Genomic DNA, 20,080 nt, shown 5'->3' on the forward strand with positions numbered 1-20,080 from the left:
TGTACAGTGTGATGCTTTGCAGTTAGGAAGCTGCTGAAGAATTTCAAATACCGAGTTCAGGATTAGATAAGTCAATGCTCTTTATTACAGTTTAAGCAAAAAGAGAGTTGAAATCAATATAAATTATTTCAAAGTGAATAGCAGTGCACTAGAGAACCATTTATGTAAATTTATAAATATTTTTCTTTGTGTTAAAATTAGTGATTTTTAGATGGAAACTGATGATTCTAGAGTTTCAAAAGTACAATTTTCTGAATAAGGCTAAAATGTATCCAACTGTTTAAAACTGTACTTGTAGGAAAAGAGCGTTTTCCTTATTGGAGATATTCAGCAACTCTACTGTAATGTCTGAGTATGTTCTAATTTTAAACCTTTCTAAATTCAAAAGGAATGCTAAAGAATGATTCATTTTTATTAGATGTAGGCTCACAGCACATAGAAATTGTACAATTTCCTTGTAATAGTTGTGTATAAGTAAGTAAGTTCTATAATGCGAATGTAAAGCAAAAAGGCAGAAGTTGCATGGATGAAGGAGGTACTTGCATTTCACTATAAAGCCCATGCGTTTGGGAATAATTTACATGAACCAGAAGTACAAAGACCCATGACTGTGGTACTGTCCATTCCCTCTTTTGGAAGAGTTGGCCAAACATATTCACTGAAGGGCTGACATGGCTTTCTGCAGCAGCTGAACCATTATGGGATAGACTGGTGCAAACTCCTTTTCCTCTCTTGTTCTTACTGATTGAACATAAGCTTCCAGTGCACCTCTGGAAAAGAAAAATAAGAGAGTGAATAGCATGCAAGTACAGTTTTCCCCCCACTGCAGAAATTTGCTCGTATGATCTTGTGTGATCTTGCTCTACATAATTGTTCCCTCATCTTTCTCTCCTTACATGTTTTGAGGAGCGAACAAGCTAACATTTAAATCAGCAGCATGTTGCAGATGGCTTGAAATGACAGCTCTGACGCACAGACCCGGGCACAGTGCTGTACTGGTAACCTTTAGAAACGACAAGAATCGACTCCAGCTGCTGCAGACACTGTGAGCAGAACTTACAGAATGAAAACCAGGGCACTGGTGAATGGCCAAGGTGCCTTTGGGTGATTCCTGGCTCAGGCTGCTGCCCCTGGGGGAGCACGGTGCTACCAACGTGTACCTGTGTTCCTGTGGCTTCGCTGTGTTTTTCTTCTACGCTGTCACAGGATGTCACACAGAGAAGTCTTAGGTGATTTACATAAACACAGCCATTTCAAAGGTAAATGGGGCAATTGTGATTACCTACCTGTCTGTACTTAATTGAACTTGCTTTATAGCACAGGCCTACTTTTCATCCAACACATCCAGTAAATGGTGGTGTTGAGTAACAGCAGAGCTGTAAAAGATTCTGTAAATGCTGAAACGTTCAGATTTTGATGTAACAGTTAAGTAGGCCAAGTTAGTTTCACCATACCTAAATAGGGCTTCTAATTCAATTGATTTTTCTTCCTTTCATGTAATAGATCTCATGATCATGGGGTTTCCTTCTAAATCCCTTTGCTATATTATGTTCCACTGGTGCTACTTTCAGCAAAATTGTGACAGTCAAGAAAATGCATGCACAGACAGCCCTGTCCCAGGTGGGGACAGGGACAACTCCCAGCACACAGCGAATCCTCTTCTGGTTGGTGACAGCTGCAGCACCAACTCCGCACAGACCTTCCCCGCCGTGTCAGGCACCGTCCCCCGGGGCAGCAGCAGAGCTGAAATCATCCCTCAGGGGCTCTGCGAGGTTTCAGACCAGACTGAGCAAACAGCCCCTCGTGTTGGAGGGGACACACCTGAGAGCTCTTCCGTTTTGGTAACAACTACTAGGGAGTTACTGCTGAGGGGCCCACACCAGGTACCAACACGCTCTGATGAGCCACTTGGCATTCTCTGCACATCAACAGCAACAGAAAAGTTATCCCACGTTACAGCCAGAAAAGCAGGGAAAGAATATTTATCTAGCCAAAATAAAGCTGATGTTTTGCAGCCTGCTCCCTTGAAACGTTCAGTCTGCTCTTCTGGTGGTCTCTGGGGAGCAGCACAGCGTCTACACCAGGGCTGTCAAACGCATTTTCATCGGGCCACATCAGCCTTGGAGTCACCTTCAAAGGGCTAAATGTACTTTTAGGACTGTATACAGATATATATATATATATATATATATTTTTATATATATATATATATATATAAATAAATGTAGGAGTAGTTACATTTATACAGTTTACACAGGTTGATGTGGCCTCCGGTGAAAATGAGTTTGACACCCCTTGTCTACAGCGAAAGGGGCAACAACTAAACAACAGCTCACTGCACCTCAGTCCCAGCAAAGGCCACCAGCGTGACGGACTGCAGAGAGATCAGGCACAGCCACAGGTTAGTGCCGATTCCCAAGATTTAAAGAGAAGTGAGACGGAGGGAGCGGGACAGCAGGTGCTTCTCAGGTAAAGTGGCCTCTGGTGGCCCGGAGGGGCAGAGCATGTGTGAGCAGGCAGCGGCGAGGGGGAGATGCAGGCAGGGGAGGCTCTGGGATCCCACCAGCATGAGGAGAGATGTTTCCCAAGAGTCAGACGTGTCTCACCCTTCCTCTCGGGTCAGCACTCAAGTGCTCTGGGCAGCAGTAACCGCTGAACACGTTGTATGTTAGTTACTTTCTACAAAGAATAGTCCCTTATATTAAAAAGACAGCTGAGAAACTCCTGTGACAGTTTTCTTACTGTAGCTGTCATTCATCTTGCTGAATCTCTCCCCTTCCACTCACCAGTGTCACTGGCTTTTCCTCTATACACTCCCCAAAGTTTGTTGGGCGCAAATAGTTTTTAGAAGTCAACAAAAACTGAAAATAGAAAAAAACATATTGACCTGCTTAACTTAGAAAGTTCTGACACCTCTTGATGAAGTTGTGGGTTGCCATCATTATCCAGATGGTAACATTGCTATCCCCTTCTGACGTTATCTGCTTGCTTTGAAAAAGCCCTTGAAAAAGATGACAGAGATAACCAGATCCCTTCAGATGAAAGGGAGAAGCTTTACCCTAAAAGCAGCACCCAAAACCACTCAATGTCAGCCCATGATAATCCTTAGCCAGACTTACTCGCATCAGATCAAACAAGAGGGAATGAGATTTAGGCTACGCTAAGTGCCAAACACCAGCATTAGAGTCCTGCTATCGCACCTTCCAGCAGCTTTTATCTTTTTGCTTCCTCTCCTGCCTCAAAAGAATATGATTTAACTGGTAAAACCAACTCCATCAGGGACAGGCCCTGTCCTCTTACAACTCAAAACACAGCTCAAAGGAACTTGGCAAATGGTTTGGTGGCCTCAGAACTGCCCAGACCCTTCTCCTTCCCAGCAGAGACCAACAGCTGCTAGAAGCTGATGTCTGTCAGCTCCCTTCTGCTGTGCTTGCTCTTTACTGTGCCTTTGCTTTCAAAGAGACAAACTACATCAATATGACCAACTCAGGAGCATCTTAACTAACTCTCTTTTCCGCTCAAAAGACAACCAATAATTACTACTCCACTCCATCCACACTATAAGGTGGATTCTCAGGCATTTTTCTAAAATAGACCCTGTATAGCTTTATAGTAAACAATGAAGATACAAGCTTTCTCAATACTCTAGATGCATTTGCTATTTTCTCATGTCCCATACTTGCATCTCCAATAAAAGTGTGTAAACACTATAAAACGGAATGTCAAAGTGCAATTCATAATCAAGTACTTGACCCGAAATGCTAACACCAAAAAGCTTGTTTCTTCTCACACAGTTTTGCTAATGGCCAAATCCATGACACAGGCGTGGTGAGTGCTGACTGCTCACCAAATGTAACATCCGTGTCAAGGTTCCCGTGACTTTCCAGCCATTCACTTGTGAAGGTTCTTTTGCAAGTGCCGCATCTCCCATTGGTGGGGATTTCACTGTAATGCTGGGGGAGCAACTGACGGGAACCGCAGTGCCAAGGGGATGAACAAGCCAGGGAGAAACACCTACCACGGAACAGAGGACACGGGCACCTCCAGAGCAGAACTGGCCTGGAGAACTACCAGCTTCACGCCCCGCCGCGGCAGAGCAGCAGCCCGCCCCCAGCTGGGAGCCTGTACGCAAGCAGCTGGAGGGGAGGGGGGAGGATGAAAAGCTGCTGCAGTTGCTGCAGCTGGGAGCCAAGAGGCAGCTGGAGACTCCTGGAGCGCCGTGCCCAACCTGGGGACCGTGGAACAGCTCACGATCACCGTCAGGCTCTGGTCAGCTCAGAAAAGCCTCCACAGCATTGCCACCCGTGGTAAGGACAGGATGGCAAGAGGCCAGGAAGCGTGTCCATCCTATTATGAACAGCGTCTCTGGTAACGAAAGGTCCAGGCGGTAAAACAGCAGAAATGATGGATCCGGGGAGACGGGAGGTTTGCAGTGCAGAGAATGACAGTGGGGTTGTGACAGGGTGCGAGGGCGGGACGGGCTGTGCAGAGCTGCCGCAGTAGAGCAAGGCGGGTGCTGCTGCACGGAGCCAGGGAGCGGCTGAGCTGGGCAGCTGAAGCTGCCGAGATGCCTACACCGCTGTACCTCATACAGGGAGACAAACGAGTCTAGTGGTGATGTGAACACTTGAAATGCAGATTTGATGATGACATTTTTGTAAAGTTTACCATTTCTAGCTCAAATGAGCTTTTGTAAAGTACACTGGAAGTACAGAGTTCAATTCAGATGCACCGTTTTACCATTAAAAACTTGTATTAAAAAAAGGAAGGTTTGCTCCTGTAGAGGACACTGTGAAAACGCCAGTACATAAGTAGTAACGGAAAAATAAATGGCATCATGGGTGAAGGCAGTTATCATCAAGTCTCCAGCACAGAGCAGATCACAGCTGTTGTCATAAAAAAAGATGTAATTTATAGTCATATTACTGATGTTTAAGAAGATGGAAGAAACCCTGTTTATGTAATATACGAAACATACTCTTGAAGGGATTAGACTAAATAATGCCCTAAATTCAGCATCTTCCAGTCTAATAAAGGACAGAAAACCTGTTCAGCAATCTGTTTCTATTTTAAAAGACAAGCTATGGTATACATTACAAATCTTGTTTGTAAAAGGGAGCTATGGAAAGAGAGTTGGTGGGATGTTCTGCATATATTAATGTTTCATTAAAAATGCCATAAGAAGTAATGAAAAAAATAATCTAAGTTTAAGATGCCCTCCCACATAAGGAAAAGGATTTTAAAGCACTTATTAAATTACTTCACTTGCTTGAGCAAAAACATGAGCTTTCTTGGAAATCAGGACAAGCTGATTATATAAGACCCAGATAGTTCTTTTTGAAAATGTTATTTCAACCCATGAAGATTTATATCTACAGTTAAAAGAAAAAAAAAAAGGGGGGGGCATGATTTGGGCTGTGGTTCTATAAGGGATCTTAAGGCATATCATTTAGAATTACTCTAATTAATTAGTTAATTTTGTGTGGAATTGTGAGCGCTACCCTCCTGGGCTCTGACTCGGTCAAACGGAGCCTGATTTGAGTATCAAGCTCTGGAGGAGGCCGGATCGCCTGTCAGCCCAGCAGCGGAGCAGCGCCCTGCGCACAGGGGTCCCGACCCGTTGTACAGGGGCAGTGGGAGGACAGCGGGGCCACGACTCCTCTTCAGGACTTTGTTAACAGCCTGTTTGCTCTGCAAGCTTCAGGGCAAAGAGGAAAATGGAAAACACGCTGTGTAAGAGCACATCTGTCTGACACACACGTCTATTCAATCGAGTGCGATAGAAGTTACTGTAAAACCGAGCAGTAAAATCGCCAACAGCATCATCTGTAGGACAACAGATTAGCAAGAGACATCTCCGGTTTACTCCAGATTGCAAAATAAAGAGATGGAAGGGACCGTGCATTGACAGACAAGTGTGAAGTGCCACAGAGGGTGTTTCTGGGGGCCTGGGGCCGGCCGGGTGCACTGGGAGGCGCTGGCGGCCCCAGCCGCTGCCTGGCTGCCGCTTGCTTGGTTTGAGCAGAGCAGAGCAAAGCTGCCACGCTGCTGCGCCTCGCTAAACCGCGCCTAACGCACTGGCGGGGCTTTCGTGGTGCTTCCCAAGCTGGCACTTGTCCCTGCCCAGGCTCAGGACATCAGCTCTTTATGAAAATGATCCCTTCACTGGGCCTGACTTTCAGCTCTGCTCCAGCAGCAGTGAGCTGAACAAGGGGAGTTCACCCACATTGGAATGGTAAAGAGAAGAATTAGGCTGTTGAGGGGTTGGCTCAAATCCTGCCATGTCTAACAGGAAAGTTTCTTCTAGGGAAGGCAGGTTGAGTTTTCAAACTTAATTTATAAAGAAAAAAGTGTCCTGGCTGCTGAAGGAAGCGCTGCTTTCAGCACAACCAGCAGCAGGGCCACTGACCCGCCTCTGCGCCAGAGCCCCCACCCTGCGCCCCACACAGAACACAGACCCAGGACACAACGCAACTGACCTACTTTAGGTACCAACTTCAGGATGAGATACATCAGCACAGCAGTGCCTGTTTCTTTCTGTTGACTGTAAAGGGAGTGTGGCTAATACACTTCTGGGCACCCTTTATGCTGAATACAAGCAGAAAGAAAGGCACCAAAATGCTCAGAATGCCACTAATTCACAACATTAACACCACGTGGCATATGAAGCATTTAAGATCTACAGAGCAGAAGAAGCTGTAACGATTTAATATGAAGGTGTAAGGATTCTGATCACACAAGTAAATTAATACCTAAGCAGCAGGTCCCTAGAGTAATTGCACAGTTGTTACAAAGGGCAGTTGCAAAAAACTACCATTCGCAAGGTTGCAGCAAACATAAAGATCATTTGTCGATGTATGTCAGTGCAGGGATCTGAAGGCTCAAAACATCCAAGGTTCACCTAGCACAGCTGAAAAAACTCCAGGTGGACAAATCTTGAAGAAGGTGATTGATAAAAGACTCCACACAAACGAGCAAGACACCTGTAGTTCCTTAGGTTCATATGAGACACATGAAGAGCAGGCTCAGAAATGTTCCAATAGAGTATTAAAGAAAACATGAGTGAAACATGGTCATACTAGTGACTGATGCTTGCTTGCCTGCCTTATGTACGGATAACCAGGCTATTTAGAAACGATGAACAGGCAAGAGGAGATGGTGAGAGGGCAAATGGATACGGCAATGCCTGCAGAGGTTGCCGGTGTCTGCGAAGTAGGACCGTTCCCTTGACCAGCGCATCCGAGCGCTGCTCAGCGAGCCCCGCTCGGTGCCCCCCGACACGCAGCGCTGCACGAGGCCAACCAAACCACCCCAGGGAAGAGGCTGCTCGACAGACCCAGTGCAGTTACAGTTCATTCATGTGGCTCAGCAGAGCTCCATGAACGGTGCCTGCAAGCGGTGGGCCTGGGGACGGAGGGAGAAGCAGCGAAGCGTGGGCAGTGACAAACAGCCCTGCTCTGGTGCTCCAGGAGCAGGGAAGAGCCACGGGAGTGCCCACAGAGACCTTTGGGAAGGGCAGATCTGCAAAGCTGCCCTCTAAACACCCTGGGGGGACCAACGTCTGAGCAATGCCCAAGCCCTCCACACTGCAAAGCAAAAGGAACACACTGACTGTAAATTGCTCAAGTGATAACTTTGCCAACTGACACCTTGCAGCAGCAGATTCTTGAGATAACAAAGTTAAAATATTTTAAGAGTGGTATGTCATGCAAAATGAATAAAGGATTCAATGAAAGGATTGAAATGAAAAGTTTAAGTATTTCAGCTACACTACTTGGTCTAATGGATCACACTTTCTCTGCCTAAAAGCCTTGTCCCAAGGCCTGTCACTTAATACCCCCATGGTCAGAGCAGTTTGTCAGTGTCTCAACATGACCACCAGCAAGCCCATTAACTGAATCAGGCTGGATGAAATTTAATTGCAAGCAAAGACAAAAATGTGTTGTAGTTTAAGGATGGCATTTTCAAATTTGTGTAAAAGGATTGAAGAGAACAAAATCCAATCAGTTCCCAAATGATTTGCATTCTTGGCTTTCCTTAATATATCTGAAATTCAACATTGTCAGTTCTGCCAGTACTAACAGGACAGAAATTAAAATAAAAATATTAATAAAACTAAGTTATATATACAGCCATATCAGCCCTGTATCTAATATCTATTCCTCTGTAATTCAACATGTCATAGTTTGAGACTCAATAAAACCTGGTTTTGTAGCCAAACTGGACATGTATGATTTTCAGGAAATATTCTTTTAATACGCATATGAAGAGACACAGTTTGCACTTTAATATTTTGGAAATAAATCCTAATAACATGTACTGGTGATCAACTAGTATCTCCTTAATTGGCCCAAACACTACACCGGACTCCATGGTGCTATCAGCTTCAAGAACTGTAAATATTTACAGCAGCCTCCTCTTGGCTGCTTTAGAAGTGTGGACAGATAATGGGTGATTTTCCCAAGCGCAGCCACTGCTGGCTAGAACTTAAAAGTCAGCTTTTATGATTTCAGCAAAAGCTGGCAACATCCACGAGCAGAAGTTCAAGGACAGAGTTTGCTCCCAGGCCAGATCAAGCCTGGTGCAGCTATATGTGACAACCTTTTCCGTGCCACTGGAGCGGGTGACACCGAGGACAGGACACGGAGAAGATGGCTGGAGGAATTAGGGCGTTCGGAGCCAAATGATCATCTGAGCCTCGAATCCTGAGGATCCTCGGTCTGGCTCTGTCATGTTCGTACATTACATCTGTTCTCTCTAACATACTTGAAAAATCTGTTTGTTTTGAAAAACAAGCCTCTTCATAACTTCTCCTAACATTTTAAGATGCAAAATAGTATTCAGCTATAAAGTCATCTACCCTAGGCAGATTTTAAAAATCTGATGTAATTATCACTTTCTAAAGATCCCGGGCTGATTTACTAAAGAATAACATTACAGGGGTGTAACAAGGGTCTTCCATTTTTAAATTCCTATCTACATTGTCATTGCTTGAGCTTCCCAAGCTTCTTTTTCCTGACACAGAAGACAGGATGGCTGCAGCCTTGACTTTCCAACAGTTGAGACAGGCAGTTTTGCTAAAACACAGTATTCCTTTACTCCATCATTGTGCACCGTTTCCTTCCTGTGCAAGAGGATTATGTGCTGGAGCATTTGGGTGTGTGGGGGTGAAGGGGAGTGTTCAGTTTATACATTCTCCCACTTTGCAACTCATCCCATGAGTGGAGAGAGGGTAATGGTATTTATGATACATCTCCCATAGCACATTTTTTATTTTTCAAGACCTGTCCTGATGTGCAGATAAGTTACTGCTCCATTATCATAAATGTAGAGAAGAAAGAAGCATGATTTTTACCGTATGAGAGCAAGCCTGTCTTTTTCAGATGGATGATCATCGAGCCACTGGGAGTAGCGGGCAATGGACCACTCAGCCCTCTGATACAGAGAAACACAAACACCAATTACACATAAATGTGAAAAGGAAACACACACACCAACTTCAGAATCAAAGATGACATCAATGAAGGCCACGTGAGGCTCTCTTAACAACACAGTGATGCAGAATGAGTTATGGAGTCAGAAACAAATTAACAGAAATAGCCCAATACGTTATTTGGGAGCTCAGACGTTATCTCCTACATCAGCTGTTTGCCCAATTCCAACAGGGAGTGGAATCCAGATTTCCTGCATCTTACATGAGCAGGATCCAGGCAATTTGCAGACTGTGATAAGACTTTCAATTTCTTCTATGAGCTGACAGAATTTAAAGAATTGAGAGTCTATTTACAATCAGGTTATCATCTTCCTAGTGTTGTTAATAAAAATATGAAGTCAGTGACCACAACACCTTTGCCACAACAAAAACAAAAGTCAACAGATCATATAAAGTATGAGCTTGGATACTTTTAAACTAAAATAATTAGGGCAAACTATAATGTTCATTCCTCCTTAGGACATCTCAAAAGGAAAGACTGATGTTGTTTACCTGGAAGGGTGATTTTAACTCTGGTGGTGCTCTTGCAAATAAGAACTGAAGAATAATGCTGAATGGAATAACCTCTCCCAGAGCTGGGCTACTGGCAATATGCTCACTGGTCTGGAACAGCAGTGGTCTGGAAAAATGTAACAATAGACTTGTGAAAGGAAGAAAAAGCTTATCTTATGCATTAGGAACACGCCTATACATTGGCAATATTGTGTCAGGATAGAATAATCTAATTTTTTCCACTAGTCTGCATCTTGGGTTTTCAACACAGGTTCAGTTTGCAAAAATTTACAGAAATTGACTATTGCAATTAAACAACACAGGACTGTAAATTTCATATTTCAGTGAAAACACTTAATGTAGCTATAGAACTCTCATACAGAAGTTGCACTGAAAGCAACACAAAAAAAGTACAAATTGGCCAACATTTGCATGACAAAGATTGTTAAATCACAGATATACTCTGCATAAAATTTAAAAGAACTTTAATCTATTTCTGATTTGCAGGTGGGTGTTGCCAAAAAAGCTCTCAGTTCAATCAGAAGTAACACGAGGTACTAAATCAGTTTTGAAATACCGTGTGGTCATACTGCCAATCACCAGTTCCTGCGACTGCAACTCACCTGAACGACCTCAGCTGTCTGTACGACTTTCCCAGGTCAGAGACTCGCCGACACAGCGGTGCAACTGCCAGCTCCATCTGGAAAACCAAACATTGTAATTTGAATTAGATTGTCCCAAAACAGAAAACTCGGTATTGAAGTAGCCTGCCTTTAAAAGCAATAATCTGAACCTTCAGACCAAGTCACTGACTTCTCACTGGCAGCTGAATTTACGACAAGAAGTTTTCCCTTCCTTCCATACTGCCTTGCCCAAGCCAAGGCTTTTGTCTCATTCCTGGCAAGGCAGTGAGCATCCCACAGCAAACAATAGTGATAGTCTGTGGTTAAGAACAGACGGGGTCTCATGAGCTTTCTGAGACCAAAGCTTTGTTTCTCGCAGCAGGTTTATTTTGTTGGTGATGAGTTTCCTGATACAGCTCTTATGTCAGTACCCCAAAAATCTGCCTGCAGTCTGGAAAGAGAGCAAACCTAGGCAGGTCTCCCCAAACTGCTCCTAAAGCAGTAAAAACAGGCAGTAATTTCAGCTGGGCAGACTTTCCCATGGCAAAGGACAAGGTTAAAGAGATTCTTTCTTAAACACTTTAATGCGAATTCTGGGGCTCAAAACCTACACAGACTTGATAGAAGGCAGCTGAGAGCTGTTGTGACAGAGTCATGTGGAACCACAGGCAAAGGAGGATCAGTAGAGCATTATTTTCCTACTTATTTTCATACTGTTTGGTCTCAGAGTTACAGCAGCCATCCTAAAAACAAACGATTTTTAAACACTTTCTGTTTTTAAGCACTGGAGTTCTCCTGCCTTTTCAAACAAAAGCCAGGTTCTGCTTGGATTTTTACATCATGCACGTGAAACGAGATTCTGTCCCAGGCTTTTCATTCACAGTGAGGACACAGAAATGAGAAAGCACAATTTAACTTCCAAATCCCAGACTGAACATGAATATTACATGGCAAAGCTTCAGTTAATATGCACACTAATACAAACACCACCACTCAAAGAAACCCACAGGTAATTTTAGCCAGATATGGATTAAGTATTTATTTTGTGCATTCCTGAAGTGTCAGTCAGAGAGACGCAAGCTTTATTCTCCATGTACGTTTTTTAAAATCCCCAACTTGAAAGACTATTCAGACTTTGATTTCCATATAATGCACAATTAAGCTAAGTTTCAAAGGATGAGAACTAAAATAAATAAGAAGATCAAAACCACTATGCAATGAGTTTCCCATTTAAGTAACATTGCTGAATGAGTTTCAAAGTGATTGTGATAAGACACTATTTACAGTGAAGTGTTTAATATTATTATTCTTTCAGGCTGTAGCATTTCCTCAGACAGAGCTGGCTGCTGGGCCACCGGTTTCACCAAGAGCACATGACTATGCTGGGGTTCCAGCACAAATAAGAAAGATGGTACGGCAAACTACGATGCCGTAATTCATCTAAAACCAGAAGAAAATAAATTAGAAATTAATGCAAATTAAGGCCATATACTTCGGGCACCCATCTTAAAAAGCAGGTGGTGGGATGGGAGTCATCTCACCTGCTTCTCAACATCTGCAGGTTCTCTTCACACCCAGTGGAGATCAACAGCCACTCCTGGGATGGGATGCATGTTTCCCTGAGGCAGACAGCTAAAACTGGTCAGGTGGGTCATGTTGTAGGAGTGTTCACCTATGTGACACCTGGTCAGACAAAGCTGGGAAAGCCAGAGGGCCCAACCCAGGCCCCTAAGCTGCCTCTGCAAGGAGGAGAGGGGGACACCTCTGACAGGTGACGGAGAAAGCCCCACAGGGCTGGCCTAGCAACAGTGCAAAGCCGCTCCCCCAGCCTAGGAACCTAGGAGTACCTGCCCCACCCTGAGCACTTCCAGACTGCCTGAAAGCTACATTTGATATAAAGCAGACACTCGCAGAAGCAGAAAGTGAATAAAAATCCAGGAAGCGGAAATAAGGATCTTTGTCTTCTGCTTTCAGACAAATGCTGCAGCCCTGGGTAACAGCCTGGCTCCCTCCTGCCCTTCTGGACCCGAAATCCTCCACTCTGGGCTATGAACTGGACCCTTCCCTACAGCTGTGGGGATCCCTGCCCTGCCCCTGTGACCCCGCAGCCTGAGGGCTGGGTCACCTCTGCCACACACAGGCACAAGGGCGACCTGTTCCTTGGGCTGAAGAGCAGGTCCGACCCAGCTCTGCAGCTCCTGAGCACACGTGCTGCCCGTCGGGCAGAGACACGGGAACCCAACGTCCCCACGCTGGAGGAGGAGCCGCCAGCCCTGTGCTGGTGCTGGATCTGCTGGCACAGGGCGCCAGGTTGGGTGCACGCTCCGGGACGGGCAGGTTCTCCCCAAGGATTACTGCCGGGGGTGCCCAACTCCAAAGTGCAATGAAACTTAGAGTGAGTTCAGCATGTTGTTCCCCCAAACCCCCAGGACGCTTCTGAGCACGTATGGGAGCCAAGAGGCTGGCCTGTTGCACAGGATCAGAAGCAAGTAGCCAAGAAGAGAAGGTAATTAAGTAGGTTTTGCTGCATCATGATACAAGAACCCTACGGACCTGGAAAAACAAATGGGAGCAACACTCTGATTTCTCCAGAGCTTCTTTTCAGGCATCAGCATTGTCTAGGGGCAGCTGGAAGTAACTGAGATCCTGCAGGAGCTGGTGTCTCGGCTCTGGTGGGAGCCGTGGGCTTGTAGCTGGGAAGAACCAGGGAGAAGATAATTCTTTTAGGTGCTTTAGAGGATTTGATAACAGGCAACAAACTGCCAGTCTGATTTGTGGAAACAGAGATGCATGCACCAAACCGTACTCATGAGGGGAAAGAAATCCCAGCACAGCAAAATATAATTGTGCTTAATAAGTTTTAAATGATTGTTTCACTCCTGAAACATAATATGATATAATGAGATGTAAGTGAAACCGTCTACAGCTTAACCGATGCCTTATTAAGACAAATTTGAACATACTTGGCAGTATCCATAAATCAATATCTTTATTCTTAAGTACTAAAGAATAAAATTTACTTTGGAAAATTCTATTACTTCATCTTCAACCTCTATTCATGGAAGGAAATTATCAGTATTGCTAGAACTAGATAGATTTAATGGCAGCAGATGGTTGATTCGTGAAGTACTAGTTGCCAAAGAAAAAAATTGTTTTTAAGCTTTGCAGCATACTATACCATCTCAAATTGACTCATGAAGAGTGGGAATCAGTGAAAACTAATGTGGGAAAAATGTACATAAACCACAGAAACTTTTTTTTTTAATTTACAACACTAGTCTGCTATGTATTATAACCCAATCTCTCCAATAAAAACTATACTTCACATAATAACTAAGATTGTTTTCTTCACTTGAATTTTAGCTATTTGTCTGAGCTAGATGATGCAGTGAGATGCTACAGCATCTTTCTGCTGTTACATTCATTTCTGCAGGGCCACTGAGCGGGGTTGTGTGTCTCCGCTGAGCATCGTGCCGGCCGGCACCGCCGGAACAGCTGCTGTTTGTTCGGTGCTGGAATCGGGCAGAGGACTGAGTGTACACCACTTCTTTGTTTTGCTACCTGTCATCACCTGAAGCTGCACCAACTCTCAATTCATGCAGCATGTTTATAGCGTAGCAGCTTTTGCTATGACACACAGCTCTGGTTTCCAAAGCATCTTGGTGAGCCTTGACAGATCAGGTGATGTTTTCAGCTCTCTGCAAGTCAGTATTTGTATCGCGTGTGCAAGGCTTTTCCTACAGCTGTGTCCTATGGACTTTACATATGAAAGGGTATGTAGTATTTGTTGTTTCTTTTCCAAATTTTTATCCCAGAATTGCAAATTTGAAAACTCGGATATGCAGGTTAAATTCAGGGATGAATCAAGTGTCCAAGCAGTAACTGGCAACCACAGAGGCTTGACTGACTAATGTGAAAGAATCATTAACAAAGGATCAGAGAAGCGGTAGGAAGTGCACATGCTGCCGAAAGGAAGGGGCAGCGAGAACACACAGGCCTAATGACTCCGCCTCATTTCCTCTACCCTTGTTCAAACCCCATGGCTTTTCGTGTTGTTTTGCTACGCTTTGCAGAACACAGTGGCAGAATCCTGCCTAACACATGCTTCTTCCTCTCTAAACCCAAAAAAGCTACATTATATTTTCTTCTTATATGACCCTGCCACAGCTCATGGCTAGGTGGTCAATTATCTGTTGAAATATTCACTGGCTACCCATATTGTACAAAATACATCACATGGCTGGCTTCTCTAATTGGATTATGTTCAGCAACCCAAGGGTGAAGTTAATATGTAGTCTAGATACAGATAATGCATATATATTGAAGAGTGCAGTGAAGTTATTGTTTAGTGCCTATTGTGGTATTTTCAAGATCTCTGATTAGTGAACAGCTGTTTTTCAGCTAGAAAATCTTAACATTAAATTTTTATCAATTATATTTTCTCTTGGCCAAGATGAATTTCAGGTTTTTAAACGTTAACTCAATATGCTTTTTTCTAGCCATTCACCAGGAGAGAATGTGTTAACAAGCAAGAGAGCAGAAGAGCTCTGAACTGATATATGAAAGCAGCTGCCCTTGAAGGGATGTGGAATCTGATTTCTCTCATACAGCAATTCCAAAATGGTGGACATTTAAGTAAATCCTTCAGCTGCAATACCTCCAAAATAACACACACCAGAAAATCACTTTCTCCTTCTGGTAAGATAGTTAGCATTAAGCGCATTTTAGCTTTAGCAGTTTCTGTCCTTATGACTGCAACTGTGATTACAACATCTTGCTTCTCTCACTTCTCTGTAAGAAACTACAGCGGAAATTTTTTTATAAAAAATGACAAAAATCATTTTTGGACTTGTATCATCATGTTTGATCAAACAAGAAAATGTTTATATTTAAAAAAAACCCAAATACAAAATATTCTTGCTTTTTAACACCACATACTGAATCAGGAAACCGGATTCTGAGCATAGGTTAAGCAGCACATAGAAACATTTCTTCTGCACTAGAATTTAGCATTGTCAACGTCTACAGTAAAAGCATTTTTCTAGGAAGATTCAATAAAATCAAGACATTTTGCAGAAATTTATTGATAAAGACTTGAAGAATCGCTGGCAGTGTTAACTATGCCCCATCAAAACTGTTTGAACACAGCGCCAAACAATGCCAAAAACCCCCCCTATAAATCACAGCTAGATAAGAAATATATGAGGGTATATACAGAATAGTATTAACCCAAACAGGACCAATAAAAATAGTTTGCTCGACAAGGCTGAAAATAATCTGTCATGACATGAGATGGGGTTCTTGGCACAGACTCCCGCCTTATATGTCACTCCACACACACACCTGCACTATGAAAAGATGGGAATTCATGTCATGCCTTCATGCCATGAAGCATACAGATTATTTAGTGTTTGCAGTTCCTACACTAGTTTATTTCAATGCAGTTGTGATTTGTATTTGCTATTAATAAACAGCTGTTTTCCTATATCAGCTTCCAACCTTTATGTAGCGGGCTACTGATTTCCGTGCCAAATATTACTGTAGATTCCTCATTTCTAGTACTTCCCAGAAACATAAATGTTGCAAAACCACAGGGCTTGCTGGCTTGCTTGTCTCCAGGAGAACATTTTTCTCAGTCTGACTAGTACTGAATTAAAAAGTGGAATTGTGTATTACATACATGAATACTGAATTATAGTCACCTTAAAAATACAAAAACAAATGAAATCAAACTGAAGCAGGGATTTATAGGAGTGAACTGAAAAATAATCCTGTGCAATTGCCTGCACAAAAACTGAGAGCATGAAAAGAGGTGAATTCAGCCTGTAGACCAGAAATATTTTGAACAAGAAGAGTCCCAAGAACAGCACAGTATGTGATAATAACCTTGCAGCACTGCAGACGTTTCCTAAAGCTTAAAATGTCTCTCTGTCCCTGTAAGCACTGATCTTAATGAAATCATATTAATGATATTCAGGCATATTTCAAGCCTATCATACATCTGTTTACAGCTGCACACTAGGACACACCTGGTCTTACTGCTGAAATATCTGTAATGTACAAGATAGCAAAATGCAATACTGACACTGGAAACAGGATAAGACAGAGAATTTAAAAGAATTACAGCAAGAATTCCTAACTGTATAAGTAGATGAGCCTTACTTAAGAAAATTGTCTGCTGTGCACCTCACCAAACCCAGTTCTGAATGAGGAGAACTTGAAGCCTCAGTTTTCCCCCTTCTGTATAGACACCTGTTGTTTTGAGGCAACTTATCAGTAAAACACATTTCCACCGCAAAAATTTTCAAGTCTGACTCTCAGCCAAAGCTATTCTGCTGAGTGCAAGGCAGCTGTAACTCTGAGTGCTCTGAAAGAAACGTGCACAAGCACGAGATACCCAAAATGTGATGCAACCCAAGATTATTTGACTTACTGCATGAGAGTTTATAATAGAACTTAAAATTAACCAAAGCTTCTGGACGGGTTTCTGCCCAGGTTTTTTGCTTGCAAGTAACCCCAAAACACCAAAAGCGGTTTTAGATCTCTAAAGCCAGTTTTAAGCAGGAACATGTAACCCTTTTTGAGTACAGAAAATTCAAAATGACTCTACAAGACAGAGCAGAACTAAAAGCAGTTTATAAACAAACCTCCTCCTACACATAGAGTGTCTTTGAAGGCAGGTTCTTTCCTTCAGGTTTGGCGTTAGTGCAACAATGCAGTCCCTTTCTGGGACTGAAAAAGCCCTGCACGCAGCATTTATGGAATGTTTACCCTTCCCATCAAGCAGCAGCCCAGCTAAATACCCGCTCCCCGCTCTCCCCAGCCCACAGCAGCAGCAATTTTCCCTCCTCTCTGGAGGAATCAAGACTTTTCCTTGACAAAGTCATGTGCCACAGGATTGGGAGCATGGAAGTGAAACGAGTCCTGTTTGGGTTTACAGCCACATTTCAGCAAACATGCCCAGGACTCCCAAGCAGGTCAGAGCAACTACAACCTCCCCGGTGGGGCTACCAGGAGCTGGTGTCACAGGCACGTGCCCAAAACTCACCAGGTTTTCAGGAGGGGCAGACACAGCCCAGAAAACATGGATATAAGGCAACCTCTACATACAAAATGTTTTGGTCCTTTTTCTGTTATCCTGAGAGACAGGATATAGTGTTGAGGCCATTCTGGACACTACAGCCCCTGTGCAGCCTGGGCCGCCCCCAGGAGCTCTGTGCAGAGATGGTCAATGGCCCAGAGTGAGCACTGAGCTGGCTGTATGTGGTTGGGTGGACCCAGACATTTCTTTTCTTAAGCCCATTTTTAAACAAGTCAAAAATACGGCACAATGTGAAGATGAGAAAAACACAAGGCAGCCCCCAGATGCAGCAACAACTGAAGGCAGGAGACAAGAATGAATTCAAAACCTATTTCTTTTCTTCCACAGTACAAAAGAAATCAGAATATTTATCTTCACACAGTTGTTCGTTCAGAGTTATACTCAGCGTGGGGAAGAACATGCAAAGCCCCCTACACTCAAATGAAAACATACCCTCATTTTTCACTTAAAAGGCAGCCCATGTCAGAATGAGAAAAATAAGTGTTTAGAAAAGATAAACGAGTGATATTTTTAGTATAATTACAATAGGTGCTTAGATCAGATGCTCGTTACTGTAGAATTAGGTGAAGATATTTCCCAAATTTATAAGACTTACTTTAGTACTGCAGCATAAATTACAAAAATTATCTATATTCCTTCCAGAGGAGTTGTCAAGCATTCTTTTTTTTTCTCCAGTTTTATGCCATTGTCTTCAAAACAGAGAAGGGAACTGAACCTTCTCATGGAAAGCAATTGAAAACTTGCCCGTAACTTCTGTGGTTAACAGCTCATTTGCTCCTTTTGAGTCATGAAGAAAAAAACTTTACTCAGGAGTATCTAACTCACAGGCAAGTGATACAAAGCAGCCACAAGCAGCAGCGAGATGGCAGTGATGCCGCCCTCTCTTGCCTCAGTTGCTTACCAGCCAAAAGCAGCACTTGGTATGCAGACAGCTGCTGCTAATTCCCTTTCCACTTGGATAATAATTACGAGGACTCTCAGACCAATCTAGTGGATGCCTGTATTCTTTGGCAAGTTAGTCACACAGTGTTACTATTGACAAATTAAATTTGAATATAGTAGATAAGGCAGACAGGTAGTAGATATTAATCTGGCAATTTGTTTTATGTTTTAGTCCAGTACCAGAGCTAGATAAAGCTGAGAGGCAGATAAGTCAATCATGGCATGAAGAGAATCCCACAAGAAAACTGCCCGTCTGTTACCAAAAGGGCAGTTCTTCCACAGGATACTGGTATTTCTTTAGCTTGTTTCCTGCACTGCAAGGCAGCTGAATTAATGGTTGGCCACTGTGGGCGCTGTGATATATAAAGCGATTAAGAAAGCGACACACTATTCCATTAGAAGAGAGAGAAAGAATGAAGTGAATGAATGGTGGCAAATGATGGACGTACCAAAAAGGTCAGGCAACTGGAATGAAATGTCGAGGCGCAGCTGAATTTAAATGCAACAGTCACTTGACAGGGAGCTGTCAGACCTCCCTGAATGTGCCTTACGGTGATAGGGGATCTTCATCTACTTAGTAGATGCATTTCTCAGGATCCAGTATCTCAGCAGAGAGGATGTTCAGAACTGGAATGCAGTGATCTCTACAACCGCCTGTTTACACTCGGATGCGTACTAAACTACTGATACTTTTCAGTGAGCACAGTGAAGTAACAGTAAAAAGCAGAAATCAGTATTAAGGTACCTGCGCAAAATCCGCTGCAAGCCGCATCTTCCCACCTTCACCAAGGGGCCTTATTAGACTGGCATGGCGAATGAAAAGTTCAATTGCTCTTTGAGCCATGGCCTCAGTGTTATCAAAGACAAAGTCGAAACATTCAAAATGTCTGAAGTAGTCGCTCATGACTCTTGCTATAAAACCCTGGAGTTCTTTCATGTACAGAGAACAAGGGACATCTGGTTTTCCTGAGCTAGGTAATGATCTGAAAAAAAAAAGAAAAGAAAAAAAGAAATGGGGACAGCTAAATTCATCTTTAAAACACAGTCAAAAACTACTGGATTCTTTTTATTTTTTTCCCATCCCACAAAGTCATGGAATGAATTGTAGAGTTTCATTTCCACTCAGAATAAGGAGCATGTAGCTCTCTCTGAAACTGTAGTCAAAAAAATCTTTGTATCAGCCATCCCCATCCTAACAAAGATAAAGGATACCACTCCACTCCTACCCAGCTTGCAAAGCCTCCACCACTCTGGAGCCTAAACATCAAACCCAGAGCCTAAATCTAAATGTCCCAGTTGTTGATTTGAAACTCTAATAATGGGTCAGAAAACACAGGCACATATCACGGGGTTACTACTTCAGCCTATTCCAAACCTGTCCTCTGTACAGAATTAGTTTCCTAGATTTCTCCAAACCCAGGGTTATAA

The 20,080-nt window shown here is 43.3% G+C and overlaps 1 protein-coding gene across 1 annotated transcript in view; it reads right to left on the reverse strand.

Moving 5' to 3' along the window:
- Positions 1–110: 110 nt before the first annotated feature.
- Positions 111–20,080, reverse strand: part of COG5 (component of oligomeric golgi complex 5) — a 189,038-nt gene continuing 169,068 nt past the window's right edge. Inside the window, exons 18-22 of the mRNA XM_082076141.1 lie at positions 19,398–19,635; positions 10,609–10,685; positions 9,986–10,112; positions 9,356–9,435; positions 111–770 (exon numbers count right to left, since the gene is read on the reverse strand). Of these exons, the coding sequence (XP_081932267.1) occupies positions 656–770; positions 9,356–9,435; positions 9,986–10,112; positions 10,609–10,685; positions 19,398–19,635 (637 nt within the window). The 3' untranslated portion in view covers positions 111–655. The remainder of the gene's footprint in view (positions 771–9,355; positions 9,436–9,985; positions 10,113–10,608; positions 10,686–19,397; positions 19,636–20,080) is intronic.

Source organism: Streptopelia decaocto (genome assembly GCF_964273445.1).
Source record: "Streptopelia decaocto genome assembly, chromosome: 1".
NCBI lineage: Eukaryota > Metazoa > Chordata > Aves > Columbiformes > Columbidae > Streptopelia > Streptopelia decaocto.